The sequence below is a fragment of the Scomber japonicus genome, chromosome 8 (assembly GCF_027409825.1).
Source record: "Scomber japonicus isolate fScoJap1 chromosome 8, fScoJap1.pri, whole genome shotgun sequence".
In the NCBI taxonomy this organism is placed as follows: domain Eukaryota; kingdom Metazoa; phylum Chordata; class Actinopteri; order Scombriformes; family Scombridae; genus Scomber; species Scomber japonicus.
The window spans coordinates 17369621-17392297 of NC_070585.1; the positions used below are offsets into that span (position 1 = coordinate 17369621).

General features: G+C 39.2%; 2 protein-coding genes and 1 long non-coding RNA gene across 3 annotated transcripts; 2 read left to right on the plus strand and 1 right to left on the minus strand.

Annotated features, from left to right (window-relative positions):
- The first annotated feature begins 1411 nt into the window (after positions 1-1411).
- rtn4rl2b (reticulon 4 receptor-like 2b) lies at positions 1412-5556 on the plus strand. Its single transcript, XM_053324018.1, has 4 exons — positions 1412-1460; positions 2803-3029; positions 3156-3389; positions 4678-5556. The coding sequence occupies exons 1-4, from the start codon at positions 1412-1414 to the stop codon at positions 5554-5556; spliced, it is 1389 nt and encodes a 462-aa protein (XP_053179993.1).
- Positions 5557-15511: 9955 nt separating this feature from the next.
- On the plus strand, positions 15512-19611 carry LOC128363088 (selenoprotein H-like). The gene is made up of 5 exons (XM_053323990.1): positions 15512-15640; positions 15750-15873; positions 16784-16926; positions 18087-18206; positions 19378-19611. The coding sequence occupies exons 1-4, from the start codon at positions 15625-15627 to the stop codon at positions 18191-18193; spliced, it is 390 nt and encodes a 129-aa protein (XP_053179965.1). The 5' UTR covers positions 15512-15624; the 3' UTR covers positions 18194-18206; positions 19378-19611.
- Positions 19612-22014: 2403 nt separating this feature from the next.
- Positions 22015-22393, minus strand: LOC128363510 (uncharacterized). The gene is made up of 3 exons (XR_008321671.1): positions 22337-22393; positions 22148-22247; positions 22015-22059 (listed from the first exon to the last, which is right to left on the minus strand). It is a non-coding gene; the product is annotated as an uncharacterized LOC128363510 (long non-coding RNA).
- Positions 22394-22677: the final 284 nt, after the last annotated feature.

Here is a 22677-nt window from a genome sequence, read left to right on the forward strand (position 1 = left end):
GTCTTTTTCTGTTTAGCTGCAGTGGAAGGATTATAACAAAAAGAGGGAATGTGGCACTACAAACACTTGAAAAATACTGAATTGATGAGTACTGCTGAAGCCTCATATTATCTTCTAATAAGCTTTTGAATACATTTTTGCACAGAAAGCAGACTGTGCATCACTTACATTGTAAGTCCATTATGAAGGGATCTCTTCATGGCCAGTATGAACAGGAGGGATGATTATAGCAATGTTGTTCAAGTCTGTGAACCTGCCCTTTAATTAATGTAAAACGAAAAGGACTGGTTGAAGATAGAGAAGGAGAATTGGTGTATACGCGTAAAATGTAGCCAGCAGAAACAGCGAAGATACTCTGCTGGCCAGTTTCCACCGTTTGAACATGTTTACGCGCCGCTCTGTCTTGAGTCGGTTGTAATAACCTGTACAAATGTGTCTGCTTAGCTCTCAACACCTGACATGTTGTGTGGTCTTAAAACAACCCAAACAAACGGTGTAAAATGCTACCTGGATGCAGCCATATTTGTGTTGTCCCACGGCAATTTGTCACTGGCATGTCGTCTCCCTCCCTGCTACCAACAAATGTAAGCAGTCCATGTTGTGTTAGATCACTTCGCTCCACCGCTGGGTCTCCTTTTCATGTTCATCTGTTGTTCTGAGCTGAAGGCGGCTCTCGGCTTCTTTCCAAGCTAGCCTACACTAAATGAGACAAATGACTTTAATGCCAAATGAGTTTTCGCACCTACTGTCCACTGTCCTATCTCCAACCCCCCTGTGGGCGCACGTGCCACGGTGGTATCCACACAAACACTCTCAGTCATGCGTAAATATTATACTTTCCCACATAAACTGTTGGTTTACTGTCGCCTAAAGCTTCTTCCCACCTCCACCCTTCATTATTATTCGACCCACATTGTGCTTTGTCTCCAAAGATGAATAAAGACGTTACTTTAACAGAGTACTATGACTAAATTAGGAATACATGTCTTGAAAGACTTCTTCATGTTCATGATCTTTAAACATCTCTGAAAGTGTTACATATGACTAGGGTTAGGGTTATTTACCACTGTTCATTAAGTCATCATCTTATCTTTGACAGAGAGTGATGCGTTACATTTTTAGGTAACGCATCAGTGAGACGCAGTGACAAAAGCCGCCCTGCCACTGCCTTTCTTGTCGCTTCCTCCGGTGACTCTCCCCCCTCCTCCCGGGCTGACGTAGAGAGGATCCTCCGCTGCCCACTGTCGTGGGCGAGGAACCGGCCGCGGGTATAAACGGCTTCCCGGGACTCCAGCACGTCACTCCCTGAAGCAGCAGCGACTCGTTCACCAGAGCTGAACATCAGCAGAGATAGCAGCAAGCAGGCACTTCCTCGCCGCTCAGGCTAACTCGCTTTCGGCTTTGGTTCGAGATGCAGACCCGTTGCAACATGAGGGCCTCCAGCGCGCACAACTTTAAAGGTGAGTTTCTCTACCTGTTTTGTAATGCATGTTTATAATTTGGTCAGCTTTAAACTTTAAAATCACAGTATTTTTCCTATGTATGTTTCAGCAGCCTTATATTTCGGTGGAAGATTGCTGATTTTATATGCTTTTTGCTACTTTTAGGCACAGTCATTTGCGCTTATTTTAAATGGTTTATCACAATTTACACATTAATTAACAGCTCTTGAAATCTAAATTTCTTGTCAGTTATATATGTTAGACATTTAGAGTAATGTAGCCAAATAGAGGAGGCCAGTTTTGCGGACCATGGTAGTATTTTGTTTGTAAATGTGGTCTGTTAACTAAAAGCTCGTGAGCAGATCTATAATCGTCCCTTTATTTGTAAATTAGTGTGATCACAGTTATTGTTTTGACTCTCCTGCAAAGTTTACCTAAATCAAATCTCTACATATGTTTTACGCATGGGCACGATTTATGTGCGCATAAAAGAGAACTTTATTCTTCATCTCGCTTCAACTTTGGGGTAAATAAGACTTAGATCCTAAAAAGGTGTCTTATTCCACTTAAACGCCCCAACTGCGGTTCTGCCTCAGCGTGCAGCTCAGCTAATAGTCGAACTTGTTGAGAGGTCAAGAGGTGAGCCGCTGGAAAATCTTGCGCACAGTAGATGAATGGGAACCTCATTATTATTTCATGCATGTACTTTTCCCATGGGGGCCCTTTTTGTGCGCCGTTATCCGAGCTGTGACAAGAAGCTGTAGAATTATTAATGAAAACCGAAACTGACCTGTGTCCAGTTACTGGTTTTACGCGTGCCTACTGCGTGGCAAAACCCCCCAACGGAAGCATCCTTTTGGTGTACATAGCTTGAGAACTAGGAAACCAGGTTAATGTAATGCACCGAGACACGTGAGATTCACGTTTTCTGTCCCTTACACATCTGTATTGTAGATGTGTGTTGTTTTTTCTATTCTGCACTGCTGACATCAGAGTTAGGTAACTTTGCAAAAACAACCATTGATACCTGTGTAATGTGATCAGGTGGATATGAAAGGGTGAATGATTTCTGTAATGTACCCATTGAATTATATATGAGCCTCAAAATTATGGGGACCATCAACAAGTCATGGGTGAGAGCACAGCAGTGCCAAAAAGAATCACTGACAACAACAGGCTTGACAGACCGAAAAGAAAAGCTGTCACCAAAAGCTGATATCAAACTCTCTTTCTTTGTCTGTCACTCTCTGACACATATTGTGTATGAAGGACTAACAACAATGACCATTTGCTTCTGATCTGACCATAAATTGTGGTTTTCTCATAATAATCACCTATTTTTTCCCTTTCTCTGTCTCAGGTGGACTGTCCCTGTGGCTGATTCTGTGGCTGGTAGTGGTGAAGCCGGGCGGGGTGACTGCATGCCCCAAGCTGTGTGTGTGTTACCCTACGCCCATGACGGTCAGCTGCCAGTCCCTGAATCTCACCATAGTGCCGGCTGGTGTGCCCTATGACTCACAACGTGTTTTCCTGCAGAACAACCGCATCACAGAGCTTCGCACGGACTCCTTTGGCTTCGAGACACAGGTGAGAACAGCACTTTGTGTATAGTGTGTGTGTGTGTTGCACTGTTGAATATCCTGGCAGTATATTGAGATATTCCAAAAAAAAACCTCCTGTCCCAACCCATTATTTTCGCTTCATTCTGTGCAGGTGCTTTGGCTATATGGCAACAACATCACATGGATTGAGGCCGGGGCCTTCAGTAACCTCAGGGTGCTGGAAGAGCTGGATCTGGGCGATAACCCCTCACTGCGGCACCTGGAAGGTGGAGCCTTCAGGGGTTTGGAGAAGCTGCAGAGCCTGCACATGCACCGCTGCAAGCTGGCTACTCTCCCTCATGATCTCTTCCACAAACTGTACAGTCTGCAGTTTCTCTACCTGCAGGTAAAGGCAGCATCTGTGCACACAAAAACATACATACACAGATACATACTGGATAGTCATGCATGATGAGAATGTTTGCAGAATCAGTTTATGGAAATATCAGTCACGTACATGCATGCAAATGCTGTTACTGTACATATTGTAGTTTAATTGAGATGCACATAGTACACAGTCGCAAAAATGCAAAGTTGTAAGTACAAATGAGTAAATATTAAAAAACCCAGAGGATATAGAATCAAACAACACACCACTATTAGCATTTCTAAGCAGTGCCAAAACAAAAAGAAAAATTAATTTATCGTGTTGCTAATGTACAGCAGATTGAATGCAGTGAGGAAATTACACAGAATAATTAGTGGGCAACCGCCAAATTCTTCATGCATATATAAATGAGTGTATAACACACAAAAGGGAGCATGTGCCCACACGTTTCCTCTAGACAGCAGAGAAACAAACCAAATGAAACTTCAAATTGAAATCAAGGAATGAGCTGGAGACCAACATTTCGTTTTCAGGACCTTGAAAATACTGTATACTTAACCTTTTAGCCACAGTTTCTTGCAATGCTTAGCACTATGTTTTGGTTTGATTTCCTATATTTCAAGCAGCCACTAACTCCTATTATCAGTGCACTCTGTAAAATCAGCTTTCAGGACATTGCCTCTATTTGTCATCAGCATTTTGGCAGCTGATAGGGAGATCTCAGCTGCTGGATTGTCCTCCAATGCACCAATTTGAGCTTGCGTCCAATCAGAAAATAAGTCTCTGCCAAGAAAATAAAAAAATAAAAAATCCCTCGCATGTTCAGTGGGTTTTCAGGCAGCAGAAGTCGCTTCCGACCACTGTATTGCTATTGCTCACGTGTCAGTTTATTGCTCACGTGTCAGTTTATTACTCACGAGGATGCTCCTCAAGTGCACATGGATGCTAACGTCACAGGAAGTGAGGGATGTATTTTTCCCTCCTACGAATGATTAAAATGTTGGACTTCACTTCAGTGATTGTTCAAAGGGAAATTATTTCACACTCATAGCCATTATACCTATAAGAAATAATTGTTCAATGAATAAACATACGTTGTTGTAGCTGACAGTGTGTTATTGACATCTACAATCTGATTAGATTCAAACAAAAACAGATAAAAATTAAAAAGTGCTATTTTACTTTTTTGCTTTATTAGCCATAGCTCCTAATTATTTCTAACATTTGATGAATCTGAGACGTAAATTAAAACATTTAACTTAAAGATCTTTTGCTTAAATCTTTGTGTATTTTGTTTTTGCTTCAGGACAATCAGCTACACTTTCTGCAGGATGATCTGTTCTCAGATCTGGTCAATCTCACCCATCTCTTCCTGCATGGAAACCGCATCCGTGCCCTCTCTGAGAATGTCTTCAGAGGGCTGGTCAACCTGGACCGCCTCCTTATCCATGACAACCGCATCAGGCAGGTCAACCGTCGGGCTTTCCGTGACCTGGGCCGCCTGACCATTCTTTACCTGTTCAACAACTCCCTGGCCGAGCTTCCAGGCCAGGCCATGAAAGACACCCAGGGCATCCAGTTCCTCCGTCTCAATGGTAACCCCTGGTCCTGCGGCTGCGAGGCCCGTCCCCTCTGGGAGTGGTTCCGCAAGGCCCGCATCTCCTCCTCTGAGCTCATGTGCACCTCACCATCCCAACGTCGTGGCCAGGACCTCAGATTCCTCCGGGAGCTGGACTTCGCCCTCTGCCCTATGCCTGATCCCGGCTCCCTGGCTGGAAGCACCACAACCACCTTCAGCACCAAGACCCGCTGGTGGTTCTCCAAGCACAAGCCTGCCTCCTCATCCAAGTCCTCATACCAGAAGAGCACAGACACGGTGAAGGCCTTCCCCTTCGCAGCAGTCAAGCCTCAGTACCTCCCCAAAACCCACTCTGAAACCTTCTCCTCCAAATACGAACTGTCAGAGGATGAGGTGGCGCTCCCTAAGCTCGACCAAGAAGAATACTGGGCCAACTACGGTAATGAAGACGCCTCCATCCGCTGCATCGATCTGGAGTGCCCCCCAGGCTACGACAATTCAGCTTTCCCATCCTCATCCTCCTCCTTACCAACCAGTCTCTCCCTCCTACTCTACCTCCTCTCACTCTCCATAGTCACATTCTCCCTCCATTTCCTGTTTGGCTGAACTCTGCTCTCCTCCACGCTCCTTTTTCTCCTCTAATTTCCCCCCCTGCTCTTTCCAATGCTAACTAAAACCTGCATCTTGATTCCTTTCAGTTACCCCCTTGAGATGCAGGGGGCACTACACTGACACAGGAGACAGGCAAGGCGGCAGGGAGCTGTTTTAAAGAGAAAGATCAGCTGAGTTGATGTAGAGCAGAACGTGATTTCATTGTTGAAGTAGCTGCTGCTCAGTAGTACGGGCTTCTATAAAAGCAGGGATCAGACAGACCCTGTTAGTGACAGTACAAAGGCAGAAACCTACTGCAACGTTATGACATGCTATAGACACAACTCACAGCTGGTGGGGTCTTGATGTGTTTTAATATCACAGCTGTTGTGTGGCTGGAAACAACGCAGGCGTTGTGACTCATTCTCTACCGCTATTTTCTATATCAGCTGGTGCTCCACTGCTAATGCTTTCCCTCATTCATTTATTTCTAATTTATTTTCTATCATGTATACAAGTGGTGATTAATGATGTTGTAAGAATCTAGAAGAAAGTGGTGGATTAGCATCGAAGACTAGAAACACACAGGGAACGAAAGAACTATAGCCAGAAGTGAAAAGAAAATCAATACAGTGGGAGTAGCGTGAGCTTTCAAGTCAAGCTTTAGACATTCATCTGAAGACAGATAAGGATGGAGGGATTATTCAGATTCAAACTCTCGTGTGATTCTCAAGAGATGCCAGCAAACCACCACCGCCACCCACACTTGTACATACAACACACATCGCTGTACTTAAACCCATCACACTCTACTCTGAATAGCTGGATTTTTACTTTTCATTTGTATTACCACTTAGTAAGCTTCAGCTTATGGTGATAGAAGAGGTAGATAGGTTGGACACGAAAAGCAGAGAAATGAAATGTGGAAACTCCTTTTCACCCTTTGTGTTTTTCAGTCTTGTTATTTCCTCTCAGGCAACCTGAAAACCTGTTTTTGATTTTCTAGGCAGATTGGAAACTAAGAAAGTCAGAACAAGCTATTAAACAAGTCCTACACAGTCCTTTGTGTTGTTTTAGGCCTTAGGTCCCAGTCTTGCACAGTGTTAGTCTGTGTGAGTGTGTGTATTATGTGTGTATTTCACTTTCATTTGCATTTACTTTATGGTCCTATACAGATCATAAAAAGACCATGATCGTGTACTTTATTAATGTTCATCTTTGACTTTAGTGTGTGTTTTCGGCAGAAGGGATGGGTGTTTACTCAGCAATCTATTCAACACAATGCCAATCCATCCTGACTGTGATCAGCATTATTTATTGAGGCCATATGTTCCTTGTCAATCCCACTTAAATCCAACCAACCAACCATTAATTGTGAGTTTCTGCATAGGATATGAAATACTGTGACACTGTTAGATGCTGTATTTTTCAATGAAAACCTGGTAGGAAAGTGTTTCTGCTTTATTAAAAAATAAAAAACTATTTAATTAACAGAAGTGAGTGAGAGTTTCTTTGTTGCTTCACTATTTTCTTTGTTCTCTATGGATGCAGGAATACAAAAAAATATTTGAAGTTAGCACACAAGCACAAACACATGTATACAGTTATGAAGTCTTTAATTGATTCTGAATAACACTTTTACACAGTCATTATTTTATATTTTCACCACAAATGCACATGTAAACTCTGTAGAATAATTAGATAGTGTTTGACGTGTACAAGTGTGTGAAGTGCAAGCTTGTGAGTGTGTTTGGTGAAGTAAAAGTATCAATACAACAATGTAAAAACACTTCATTACAAGTAGAAATCCTGCATGAAAATCCTACTTAAGTGTTTAAGTATTAGCAGCAACATGTAGTTAAAGTATTACAGTAAAAGTAGTGTTTTGGTCCTTCTGACTGATATATTATTATATATGACGTTATTAGATTATTAATACTGAAGCATCAGTGTTAGAGCAGCATGTTACTGTTGTGGCTGCTGGGGGTGGAGCTAGTTTCAACTACTTTATATACTTTATAATATTTTATATATGGCTAGTTCAGTCCAGTGGTTCCCATCCTATGGGTCGGGCCCCTCTAAAGGGTCAACAGATAAATCTGAGGGGTTGTGAGATGATTAATGGGAGAGGAAAGAAGAAAAAACAAAGTTTGTGAGATGTCAAAAGCCAAAAAGGTTGTAAACCATTGGTTTAATAATAAACTATGTGTTCAAGCTTGTTAAATTATCTATTGTGTCAATCTTCATCTGAAAAGTAAGTAAATCTAGAAAGTACAATATTTCCCTCTTAAATGTGGTGAAGTAGAAGTACAAATCAGCATCAAATGGAAACACTTGAGTAAAGTACAAGTACCTCAAAATTGTACATGAGCACAGTACTTGTACATGGTCACCAGTGTTCACTCCTCACCCCAGTCATTTTCCTCACCATGTGTAGAGGGAAGCTATATTGGGCCATATTATACACATACAGAGATGAATAAACTGTCAGAATATCTGTGTGTGTGCATGTGTGCATGTGTGCATGTGTGCCTGTGTGCGTGTATACATGTGTGCTTGTGTGTGTGTGGGGGGGGGGAGGAGGAGGGGGGGGGGGGGAGTGGAGGTGAGTGTGAGGGGGTGCTGAGAGCTATGATTCAGGGAAGGGGCAGAGTGGGGAACATGCCAGGATGAAAATGTGACAATTTGTGCCGGAATCAGCACACCCCCACAACAGATTAACTTTTACCATGATAGTGATGATGATGATGATGATGATGATGATGATGATGATGATGATGATGTCCACACTCATGCCTGTGTTTGCAAGTACATGGACACATGAATATACACTTCCATGTGCAAATACATGCACATATGCAAATCATGAAGTTCACTCAAGTTTGTTTAAGGTGGCTGTAACTACATGAGTCTAATGTGTGTTCTCCTCAAACTCACAAATTATTCATCACTTTCACACCTTACTTTGTTATCATCTCTTGTTCTTCATCTTCCTCTTTTATTTTTTCCTCTCTGTGAACATTGCAGTCGTAGCTTAAATAATCAAACCCACATGCATTCTTGTCCTTGACAGTGGCCTTCTTTAAGAACATTTCTGGTAGTTCTGCATTGAGATAACATTCTGCAGATTTAGAATTAATTTAGGTAATAATTTTTGTTGTTAATCACATAGATGTTTGACTTTAATATTGCATGTCTGATTATTGGTTGTGGTTATTGACCTGTGACTTGATGGAGAAGCAACAGGGCTCAAGAATTTTTGTGTTCTCTTGATCCATCAGCAAGCCCTGCTATTTTTAAGAATAATGATTACACTGTTAAGGAAAAACATGTTTTTACAGATTAAACTTAAAGATATAAAGCATAAACAATATAGAATTGGTTTTATAATGAAAATGTTATTGTGTACTAACTCCAATCAAAGCTTGATAAGCGCAGTTTCAGGAGTGGGAACACACTCCAATTACACCCCTTCCGGCTCCTCTATAAAGAGACCTAACTCTCTTCCCTCCTTTTTTGCTCTCGTATTCGAGTCCTGTTCTTCTCTCCTTTCTCATAGGTTTCTAGGGGGTTCGTTGCTGGCCAGGCGCTACTGCGGATCCCTCATCCGGCCTCCCCACACTGCATCAAGAGCACAACAATTCATTCATTCAATCTTGTTTAATAAATCTGTCAAACGTATCTCATTGGTAGTGTGGTCCTTGCTCGTGAAAAGTCTATTATTTCATGCAGCAGAGTGTTATTTGCTGCTGAGCCCTGCAGGAGAGAGATAACAGCCTCTCATGAGTCTGTGCTAATTTTCATCTGCACATCATTCATAAGCACATGCCAATAAATCTTACATTTATGAGTCCATGTTGTTGTTATGCCCATGTTTTGTGGATGGTGAAACAACAAATATGGCTTTATTCTTGTTTCTTCAGTTGGATATTTGATCTTCACTGTGGAGAATGATGTGTATGCAGAGTTTTACAGTTGAAACTGTTTTCACATTTATCTGCTGAACAAAAGGGGAAACTTTCTCTGTTTAGGTTGTGAACCTACAAGCATGAATTGTGCCATAACGACTAGTCTGGAGACAGATGTGGTCCACTACTCAGTAATCAGCTTATACATGAGTGATGTGGGAAGTTGGAACCTCCAGTGCACAAACATCTAGAATGGACTTTTCAATGAAGTAGGAGACATCTTGTGTCCAGCAGTAAAAAATTCTAAGGGCATTTTGTGGAAAAATCACATTAGACAGAAATTATTATTCAAATAAGGTAATTCTTTATATATCTCCATCAAAAGACACCACTAAATCCATGCTATGTTTAGAGGGAGTGCTTTTGTTTCTCAAGTAAAATTATTTTCACCTCAAAGTTCTAACTGGAACAAGTCAACACCTGCTCTCTGGGATATGTGGAACAACACATTTTGATAAAAGCGGAAGCTGCTGAGGCTGCTTGGAGAATCAGAGGCTGGAGGTTTCCTTTGATGTCAGGTTTTTAAATCAGGAGCATGACTTCAAGAAGACAGCCAATGTTACTGATGCTGTTAATGGGTTTAGACTTTTTATTGGACTATTTGTGATAGGAAAACAAATTAAATTTTATATTTCACATTGTGACTTATGGCAATTGAAAACAATACATTTTAAAACAGATTTGGAAGCTGTTTTTGAACTCATAATAGGTAAAAACACTTTTACTTTGAGCCCTAATTTTATGAAGTTGTTCAAAGTGGATGATTCTGAGTGTGGACATCCCCTCACAGCTTTTCCTACCAGAGTTCATGCACATTTGAATCGTGACCACTGTAATTACCTTTCCCATATTTCTAAGCTCCAGGTTCACGGCTGAACTATAGGCATTTGCCCTCTGTACCTGCAAGCAGCTGCCTGGGTGGTCACAGGACATATTTATAGTTTTTCCGGTGCAGGAACATGACTATAAGCCATTAGTGCAGAAAATGTCTCTGAAGTCGTCAGACTTTGATGATGTACACTAATCACACACTCTGCCCACTCACTCTCCCCCAACTCTCTATCCTATTTTACTTGCCTCTGCTTTCCTCCTTCTCTTTTGTGTGCCGGCCTGCCTTTCATGCTGTCACTCAGTCTTTGTCTGAACCCCTATCATACCAGCACTCTGTCACATAGTCTTCCTCACATGGTTATGCCTTTCTTGGCCAAGCCTGTGTGCTGGCTCTCATGAGTTGGCGTGTTGGTTTGCGTGTCATTGGCGTGTTCGCTGACGTTCACACTCACACATGTCTTATTTGCAGAGGATGAACTGAAGCTCACACCCTGACGTCAGAGGGTGGAAATGAAGAGGATGAGAGACTTTCAGAAAGAAAGATGAAATAATGGCATGCTGAGTTTATGAGAAAAGTAATACAATAGAACATAAAAGCTTTATAACTGTAACAATGAAGCACGACATTCAATGTGACAGCTGACCTATCACATCTATAATAGATGAACGCCATTTGCAGCACTATTGCACTGACCAGCTCTCTTTGTCTAGCACATGGAAACATGAGCCTCTGGTGCAGTGAACCTCTCCTTCTGTAAACCCATCAAACGGAAGAGGAAAGAAAAAAGAGAGCGAGGAAAAACAGAGCGATGAGGAGATCCTTGGACTAGTGGCAATACTGGCTACTCTCACAGAAACAGTGACATTTTGCTCACCCGCTAAACAATAACAAGCCCATCACTTGTTTGTGTGTCACTGCAATTGATAAAATGCATGAAGAGCAACAGTGGTCAACCAGCAAAATACCAGAAAGAAGGACTTCGGGGACTAAGAAAATTAACTTTGTTTAAATTTTTGCAACAGTTAGGTGATTGATTGATTGGTTGAGCGGAAATAAATCATCAGCATTTTCTGGTTGCAGGCTCTTGAACTTGAGGATATGAAGCTTTTCTGTGTCATAAATTATATTAAATGTAATATTTTTAGTGTTGATCAGATAAAACAAGATCAAGAAGTTACCATGAGAAATGATAAGGGTTTTCACTATGATCTAGCATTTTGTGGACAAAACAATTAATAAAGAATATATTCATTAGTTTGCATCCCTACACAGCCACACAGCATTCAGTTATCTTTTTGTTTCATGCAACTGCTTGGAAATGGTTTGGAAAGTTGCATGTCAAGCACACTGTGAACATAAGACAATAGTCTACATACTTCTAATGACAATGCTAACATTGTCATTAGAAGTAATTTCACATGCTGATTACTGCATGTTTGGCTGCCAACATTTCATAATGACATTAAACACAAAGGGAAACTGTTACAGTTCATCTAGTAAGGAACACGGATATCTGTATACGATTTTTGTTCCAACCCATCCAATAGATGTTGAGATATTTCAATGGGTACCTAAAACTTTGACCAGCTAGTATCATTAGAAGAAAAGTCAGAATTCACCAAAGTCAGTAGGATATCCTTACCTATGTCATGGACATCTATCTAATAGTTGAGGAGATATTTCAGTGGTGGTGGACTGGTAGACCAACACTGCCATTCCTTGAGCCACAGTGTAAAAATAAGAAAAAGTGTGTTTCATTCACACAGAGCTAATTATAAAAATCTAATAAAGCAGCTTTCAAATTGAAATTTCAAAGCACTTTACAGATTTACTACAAACCCACTGAAAAAGAAAGAAGTACAACATGATTATCAAACAAAAAGACTATCAGCACTTTTTCAGATTGGATACTGTAACTCATAGCAGCAAAAATACATACTAATACTTGATGTCTTTTATTGCTCCTCTGCTTGCTTGAGTATACAGACAGTAATAGCTGTGTGCATGCATGGGTGTTTGTGAGCATTGGATGCTGCACTGATAGGACTACACATTTGTAAAGTGTGGAGGCAGCCAGGACTTCTGTGCATCCGGTTTTGAGTCACCCTGAAGTAAATGAGGAGAGTGGGGTGAAGATGGGGCACATCTGTCCCACGGTCTGTCCATCCCTCTGAAGGTTTACGCACATAGCTAAAAATACACCACAACAGACTGCAAATACAGATTGGGAGGCAAAGAAACATTAGAAATTCGATGTATTTTTGTGTCTGGTGTAATACTGAAACTCACTGATTGAAAGACTGAATCATATGACAAAGACAGTGTAAAAGTGATGGCATGGTCAAGATGACATGTGGGTCTTGAGTTCGTTGTCAACTAGAAAACAAAAGAACATGGATTTGATGAGCACTTGTGATTCAGTCACACTGCCTCGCTCTGGGAGATTGTATAGCTCTTGTTTGTTGGCACAGACGCAAATGGTGACGTTGTCAGAAAATTGGTTTGTATGCCCAAAAATGTGACTACCACATCCACTTTGGAAGACACAGGGATTCTGTGCTGCTATTCCGGTAACACCATATTTGTTCTTGAATTTTGAGTTCTCAAACACATTCATCTGCTACTTGGCAGGCTTTTCTCTCAGTGTCTTCTTGTTTGTTTTGGATGATGTCTTTCATCCTGCCACAACAAGTCTACATTCAGGGATTAATTATAAAATGTGGGTACACAACCCTTGGGACCTGTGTTCATCTGTCCTTTTCTTTACACAGGACATTACACAGATCTTCAGTTGGAACTGACAGAAGGGGGACTGATCTCTTAGTGTATCCAGGTTTTAGCAGAATGAGATGACGCACATATGAGACCAAAGACCTGGCTTTCATGTGTCTGTCAGAGGTCTCATGACAGCATCTGTGGATGAAAAGTAGTTTCTAACCTGTGAAAACTTTACACAGTGTTATATTACATACTGCATTTTATATAACTAGCTACTCAATTGTGGCACCATTGCAGCAAACTAAAGAAAAAACATTAAAAAGTCCATTGGTAGATTATCTCAAAGTATTGTTTTTTTTACATGCATCTGTTGCACTGGTGAAGAAAAAGACACTTTCAAGTGTACAAAAGTTAAAATGATCTCTTTACTTCCTTAACAAATTGGAAATAAGGAAACTCAAGCACATTAGCTCAGCATTGCTACATACTGCATTCTCTCTGTTACAGACTGAGATGATTTACTCTTGTCAAACTCACTCACATTTGCACCATTCTACACTCTCATATAACTCATATTTTAGCAGGCTACAAGTGGTTACACTACCAGATAAAGTGCTGTTTCACCTTACATCATTTAATTTACAAAATTCAGGTAAATCTCATATTTGCATAGCAGATCGTCCGTTACGTGTCTTTATACCTCAGTACTTTTGCTCACCTGGAAATACAGAAACACAAGAATATTAGTTCAACATTGCTAAATACAGCAGGCTGTCTGTGTTTAGTCCTGCCCAAAGTGCCTATCTGACTCATCATAACCAGAGGTGGAAAGTAACGAATTACATTTACTCACGTTACTGTAATTGAGTAGCTTTTTTGTGTATTTGTACTTTTTAAAGTAGTTTTAAAAATCTGTACTTTTACTTTTACTTAAGTATGTTTTGTGTGAAGTATTGTACTTCGCTACATTTTAAATCACATCCGTTACTGAGTAAAAAATGTTGGCCGAATGTTTTTTAAAGCAAAGAGTATCGTACAGAATCATTAACCAGCATGATACAATGACTTAACATTCATGCAGCCTGTTACACCTGGCAGCTAGCTCTCATAGCGACATATAAACTCTAACACAACACAACAAACTCTAAAAGACATGTCCGTTAGACGTTGTGCTGTCATCTGTCTCACTCTTCGTGTAGGACGAGGCATTGAGCATGATGCGTTCACATGTAAAGGACAGCGTCGGAAATGAGAGAATTTAGCGAAAGCTGCACAGGGGCACAGCCTTTTAAACATGGGTACTTAAAAGTTTGGTCTTCTTTGGGTCATTTAAAGAAAAGTTATTGCTCTTGTGACTTTGAACCGTAGTGATTCATAGATATGTAGTATGACTGTTGGTTTACAACAGGGTGATTGTAGGACTAGGATCAGAGCTTTAGAGGGGCTCAGCTCCTAATGAGAATTTGACATTCAATGCCCTGCAAGTGTTTTAAAAAACCCCAATAATCATTCAGTGTTTCCCACACAATATTTAGAGACTATGGAGGGTTTATCATTTATTTTTAGGGGTGCTAAGATCAAATTTAGGGGTGTTAGAAAATCAAAAAAAAAAGCCTAAAATCGCTCCGGGTTTACAGAATCCACAATTATGCCACCTTCAATTTAATGGTTGTGTTATTTGAAAATGTTTTATGGGATGGTCTTCACTAAAATGACACATATCTCCATAAATGTTTTAAATGTTGTGTGTCGACATATTTTGTCATTGAAGCTGAATTTGTAAATGTATACCTTTATCTTTAATTAAAACAACTAGTTAGAGATTTATGAGCCATCACTTTGTCCTACAGCCGCCCCCCCACCCACCCACCCCCGTTATAAAAGTAACTAAGTAACTTTTACTCAAAGTATTTTTTTAACAAGCTACTTTTTACTTTTACTTGAGTATATTTTTAGACCAGTACTTTTACTTGTACTCAAGTAAAATTTCTTCAAAGTAGTGGTACTTTTACTTGAGTCAAATATTTCAGTACTCTTTCCACCTCTGATCATAACACTGAATTAACCTACTTGCAGGTGAATAAGTACAGAAGAATGTACATTATTCCAACATCACTGTAGGTCCCACACTTCCTACACCTCAACTTGCGGATGTACCATCAGTTTTCTCTGTTGTCATCATGTTGATACAAGAGATGACTTTCAATTAAAGACTTTCTGCTAACTCAGGATAAAATCAGATTTCTCAAAAACCTTTCGGTCTTGTCAGTAGGGGGGAAACAAAAGCAGAAACATAGGCCTACTTTAGTGAGCGCCAGGAGTTGGTGAAACTATTGAATGAAGAAAAAAACTGGACATAACATTGGGGAATTTGTTAAGGAGTGTTTCACAGAAAGAGTTGGGTGTTTTGGTGAAATATTTAAGATTTAGTTGTTTTTTTTTATTGTTGTTGTTTTTTTATAGTTCTGCTCATGTACTGACCCACTCCAGTCCAGTAGGTGGCGGTAAATGCACCTGTAAGAAGAAGAAGAAAGGAGCAGCGCGCCAAGTTTTGCAGCAGTAATTATGGCGTCCAAAGCAGGTCAGTGTGTAGTAGTTGTGCTTCTTTCAATGTATACGTTACTCCAACATTTCCTTAAATATAGCTGTTTTGAAACCTGCGTGATGAAAGAAACTAACGTGTCGTTCAGGTCGCCGAGGGACGAAGCGCAAAGCGGAGGCTCCACTAGAGGAGGAGAAACCAGCCGTGGAGGTGGAGGAGAAGGAGGAGAGAGGAGAAGGGGAGGACGGCCAAAGAGTGGTTATTGAACACTGGTGAGGTTAATCCATGATCAGTACTCTTTATTTGTGTACCTCAATGTAAAAATACTTCATTACAAGTCCTACATTCAGAATGCACATTAAATATCAAGTATCAAAATCAATCAATTATTGTCAATTACGCATTAAGGCCTCCTTTATTTATGTATTATTACTGGAGTTTGTATTTTGATTAAAGTGTAAACAAAATGTACACGTGGAGGGCCGATTTATAAATCATCATTCTTTTTCCACACAGTTGCTATTAATTAACAGCTAATTGTTGATCAAATTAAGTATTTTTAAGTCGTGTTAACCCAATATTTGGTCATGAAAGAGTCAGAGCCAAAGCTGGCATTTGAAATAGATTTTTAATCTGACAAACAGCCCCTAAAACCACATATATTCACTGAATAACAGGTAATTGATAATTGATCAAAACATTTACTCTTTCAATTCGTGTAGTGTACCTGCTAAACTTGCCAGGGGTTTTGCTCTACTGCACAAGTATCCTGAACATTAGGCAGTAAATAAGTAAAACAGCTTGTTAAAGTAGCAGCAGCACTTAATGATGTATAGACAGTGTAAACCTTTTTCTATGAGCTGATATTTCTTCTCCAACATCAGAGCTTGAAGCTCATAAAGTCTATGCTGCATATCTGTAGTTCTAAAGTGCTTTTTGATGTTATTATAGTTGATTTCCGCCCATAGTCCTTAACTACGGCTGACAAAAAATGTATAGACAACATTTCCATCTTAAATGTAGTGAAGTATAAATTAAAATTCTCACATCAAGTACAAGTATCTCAAAGGTGTGTTCAAGTTATACTAGTATCAGATTTATATGTAATTTGTTACTTTATCATATGCAGCAGCAGTCTTGCACAGATGTCCAACCTAATGGTCAATCTGTTCTTTCTGGCAGCAAGAGCTGACGAGTGTATGGGCGTAATGCCGAGGAGGTGAAATCTGCACTCCTGGCTGCATGCCCCAGACTGACTGTGGTCCTCAACCCTGAGAAACCCCGCAAGAAGAGCTTCGAGATCACCCTGCTGGATGGAGGCAAAGGTGAGAAAGTGGAAATCCAAAAATACCTCAACCATTTGGCGTCCCCAAAGGAAGACCATCATTCTGAGCTGAATGTTGCTACTTCTGTTCTTGACATCTTTGAGCCATTTGAGTCTACTATTAAACATTACAGAAATTAATACTGCTTCCTCCTCATGCTACCAAATTAGCTTTACTTTTTGAGGATATGATATATTCATCTTTTGAAATGAATGGTGTTGGAGGTTAAAGGAAATGTGTGACGTGTTGAAAGCATTGAAACATTTTACCACCAAATAACTTCCTTTACCCAAAACACCAGTTACTCAGAAACATGACAGGCATCGCTTTAAACAGTTTTCCTTGTTTTCTGTCTTGAGTTTAAAACTGTTTCCAGGACTGTGGGTTATACAGTGTGTGAATTTGTCCCATGAGTCCTATGAATATGTCAAGCTAAACTCGATCTTGAAGAGGTGCCCCATGTGTAAATTTAGTTTTAAGACCTTCATTTTTTGAGCTGATATTTCAGATATTATATTATTGTGTTCATTCTTAAATTTGAATTCAAATCACCACAACCACAAAGCTGAACACATTTTTTCAACCATACCAGAGAGTTTTATTTTATTTTCATGTTGAAAAATGTTCACGTCAGCTGGAAGTCCCATGTGTTAACTTAGGGAGTAAAATCTGACAAAAACTTTGACTTGAGTAAATGTTTCATCTATGGTATGGTGTTTCGTTATGGAACTATTATGCAACTACCAAAGTAAATTCCTTGTATGTCTCTGACTACTTGGCCATTAAAGCACCTTTGAGCTTTGATCTGCCACATTAAACAGAGCTCCAACAGTCAACAGGAGGCTAATGTTTACCAGGAGTACAGAAAAACCACCAGAGAGTTTAAAGTTTGTACTGAGAATGAGCACAGCCCCTTGTCCAATTTGGTGTAATGTATCCCATGGGTTTATGTATGATGAATATATTGCTATAAGTTAAGAGGTTGGTGCATATAGTTACCATACCATATAGTACTTATTGGAGCATCAGAGTCAGCTGTCTTGAAATTGGTTGATTTTAGTTAGTCCTTCAAAAATGTTTTGAACAGAAGTATTACTGTTTATTTTGTATCTTGTTCCCACAAATAACACAACAGTCTTTTTGATGCCTCATGTCGACAGAAACGTCTCTGTGGACTGGAATAAAGAAGGGTCCGCCTCGTAAACTGAAGTTCCCTCAACCTGATGTTGTAGTTGCTGCTGTGCAGGAGGCTCTGAAGGCGGAGTAGATGCACGGTGAAGGTTTGTCATTTAAACATTTGGAAAATAATATCACAGTAAATAATTTATTAGCTGCAACAAATACAAAAAATAAGGGTCAAATGAGACTTGACACTTAACAGTACATTATTTAACTATAAGGAAGCTTTCAGAGTTTCCTCAAATGTGGGAACCGAACATGGACTATTGAGCTAAGCTCCTGTTTGAAAGTCATTGTCCAAGAAGTTTGAGGTTTTTGCATTCTTTGTCATAGCTGGACTCACAAGAACACATTTATTCATTGTTTATTTGTTGTTTGTTTTTTTTACCAGCATTTCCTCAAATAATCTGTTGGCAGATGAAGGTGGATTTACTGTCTCCTCAGTGTATTTTTCTCCAGAGCCATGTGTCCTGACTTGAATGTCCTTTGATTCCTGTGTGAGTCATCAGGCCGAGGGGCTTATTACTGCTCATTAGTTGAGCTTAAAACAGACTGCCTACCTTCAACCAGTGGACTAGTTTCGTTACTTTCAGTGGAAATATTCAGGAGTTTTAGTCTGGAAGCTTCAATAAGATGAAATCAACAGTAAATACAGATCATAGTAGGCTCAAATTGACAGCTTGCATGAATCCTTTGTAATGCATATGGGTGGAATCCATTTTCAAGTAATTAAAGTGCAATCATTTTTATTCTTTGGATTCAGAATAGTTTTAGGTCGAGTGCAGTCTGCAACCTCACCACTAGATGCTACCAAATCCTACACATTGCACCTCTGAGAGGATAGGCTCACCATTTTCAAATGTGTCTTAAAACAATCAGTCAGGTTTTCCGCACTGTAATCATTCCTCCTGTTCGTACTGGCTATTAAAAGATCCCCTGGGGACAAAATCTACAGTCTATTTGGACAGCTGAAGCTTCAAATTAACTTTTAAATCCTATTTTGCAAAGAAGGAGGCTTGTAGATTTTGACCCCCGACACTTAAATAGTAACTGTATTATATGAAGGGAAGGGATATGAACGGTTATTATGAACAGGAGAAATGATTACAGCGAAAACACATGTTTCAGTGTTCATTTGAGACTCCTGAGCGATGTTTTAAGTTGTTTGAGACTTGAAAAACAGTGAACCCGTCCTTTTAAGTGTAGCTAAGTGCTCTGATAACAGTTGTTGATTCAATAGAGTTAACAGAACATTTCTTGTCTTTCGTACAGCTGAGCATTCAGGAGATGTGACCCATGGATGCAAAATGATGAGGGGTGATCAAACTGGATGTCTCTCCTCTGATGATCCCAGCTCCATTGGCTCTTATCTTCTGGATACATGGTGACACCTGGTGGATCATCTCTGTACCAACACATTCTTCAAATATAGTCTTGCTGTGTTTTTTACCTCCATTTCTGAATGGTTTATTGTCCTTTTTATATTTCTGTCTGGTAAATAAAGTTTTTCTTGTTTTCCTAATTATTTTGTGCCTCTTGGTTTGTGTTTTCTAGCTTAACATAAGCAGTATTTTTGTATAGCTTTAGTTTTTTAGAGCAGAGCCACAACATTCAATAATGTTTTTTCGGTTTTAGATTGGAACAATATAAACATTTAAAAAAGTTCAAATAACTCTTAAACATAGAATCCTTTTTTTTAAGTACTCCACTGGAAGATAAGAGATGCGTTTTTATGTTTAGCTTATGTGGTCAAATTGTTGTTGTTTTTTTTTAGGTGTTTTCAAACCCACTTTGATTAATACAATACATGGTAAAATTGATAACCAATTTTAGCTCCAGCTAAGATCAGGTGGTTGCTAAGCTGTGGTTGCTAAGGACGTGACCTCATCTCCACGCGACTCAGACAGCAGAGGTTCCTGTCACTACCCGATGTGAGTCTGACATGCGCAGTAGCGTTCTCGATCGTCCACCATCTTGGACGGTTATGTACGGCAACTCTGCTTGGAAAAAACGCCCCCAGACTCAAAACGCGATACGCGAAATAAATCAGTTGTATAAACATATAAATATAAATAAAATAAATCAATCGTATGAATGTATAAATATGAATAAATATAAATAGTTTGGTTGTAAATAGTTGTCAGAGGTTAAGAGTAAGTATACATATCATGGAAATATCTGGAAATCAGACATGTATAAATATAAATAAAATAAATCAATAGTATAAATACATAAATATGAATGAATATAAATAGTTTGGTTATAAATAGTTGTCAGAGGTTAAGAGTAAGTATACATATCATTGAACTATCTGGAAATCAGACATGGAAATAAAATAATATGAGGTAATAGTAATAATAATTATATCTATCTATCCACTATCTTATCTATCTATATTTTTATTGATATACCGTATTTATATTATATTATTTTATTATATACATATATAAAATAGATAGATAAGATAGTATATATATACACAATATATATCTATATATAGCTATAAAATAGATAGTTAAGATAGTATATATATCTTTATATAATATATAAATATATATAGATAGATACACACTATCTTATGTATCTATCTGTTTTATTTATATATTTATATCATATTATTTTATTATATATGTATATGTATATATAGATATATTGTACTATAAACATATTATATATTTTATATTTTTTCAATTGAGAATGGTATAAACTAACAGAAGTTTTTAACATTACATTACATCCATTTCACATTCATAGAGCTTTGATTTTGGAACAGTTTTGTTAACGAAAAAAAGGCCAAGATTTATCTGATGTGTGATGTGCACTCTTTTATACTTTGTTATAGACACAGGTACCACCCTTTCTAGTTCTGTCACAGCTCCTCCACTCACCTGATGGACTTCCTCAGCTGTTGTTTTGATGCAGACAGATATTTAAACTGTGGTATGCATGCCTCTGTTTGACACACTATCACAAGACCATTTCAAATGAATGAATGCTCAAGCCAGTACTGAAAGTTTGTTAACTTTTAGTTTATAACTTTGAAGGACCAAAGAATTCCATTGAACATGAACCAAACATTTTAATCTAAAAATACAAAAATGTGTTTCCATCAAATTAATGTCAGAGATGGAAAAAACAAAAGACAGAGCTTAAACAGTACTGTCAAAGAATTTAAATCTTGAATTTTAACCACATGCTTTAAAAAATGAATATAAACAATGGAGGAAACTAAAGACACATGTATGTACATAGCTATATGAAAAATTGTGCACATATTCAAGTAAAGACAATTTTATGTAATCACATAAGAAGATATGACTATACTCTTTAATTTAAAGAGACCCAACATTCCCCCATGAGCAACACTTGGCGACTCCGTAATGGGAAGAAACCTCAGGCAGAACCAGGCTCTAGGTGGGCAGCCATCTGCCTTAACCGGTTGGGGTTGATACAGAAAGAGAGAGAAAGACTGAAGCAATCTGAATCTGGAGCATACAGGTATGTAGTTGATTAAGGCAGAAGGATGATTGTCAACAGTGCAGTCTCCCGATCATCTTCATCTTTTCCTGAAATTGCACAAAAATAACGATATTAGTACAACAGATATTATAGTAAACTTGAAGCTATATGGCACTGTCTTTTAAACATGTGTCCACACACTCAGTAGATATTACAGTTAATAAAACAAATTAAGCACCAGTTCTACCTCATACTAGTTAACTTTACCTCAGTGTCTTGTGTTGGGATGCTGTACTCTCCTCTCAAGAGCTTCCTTCCCTGGAACTGCACCTCTTGTCATTGATGCCGTCAGTGTTGAAGAAATTGAAGTTAGGCAGACAAAGTACAAACTACCAAATCAGCTTCTTACTGAGAGTGGAGACTGGAAGCATGTCATTTAAACACAATTGACGTAGATGTCCAGCTCTGATTTGATCACCCTCTCCTACTGTTAATCTGAAGTAAGACAACAAGAAATTGAAAATAAGATAAGTTAGGCATTGCTCCCACAGAGAAAGTACAAACTACCTAATCAGCTTCTTACCGAGAACAGGTGTCATTTAAACACAATTGGCTTCATTGTGTTTGCCATAGATGTCCAGCTCAGACTTGATCACTCTCTCCTAGTCTTTTAGACTGTCAATCTGAATTAAGACAACAAGAAGATGGAAATAAGTTAAGTATTGTGTTGATCCTACAGACAAAGTACAAACTACTGACATCAGGCTCTTACCGAGAGTGGAGACCGAAAGGGTGTCATTTAAATTGACGTAGATGGGGAGGCAGGTACTTCAGGAGGATGATGAGGATGACTTTACTGTATTTGGCGTAGATGTCCAGCTCAGATTTGATCACTCTCTCCTAGACAGTCCTCTAGACTGTCGATCTGAAGTAAGACAAGTTGGGCATTGATCCCATAGACAAAGTACAAACTACCAAATCTGGTTGTTACCAAGAGTGGAGAATGGAACAATGGCCACACAAACAGTTTAGCAGTACACTAAAAACACTTACGTTTCTGTCTGTAGTACGGGCTCAGGCGATCGACATTCACCTTCTGCAAGGACCCAGTGT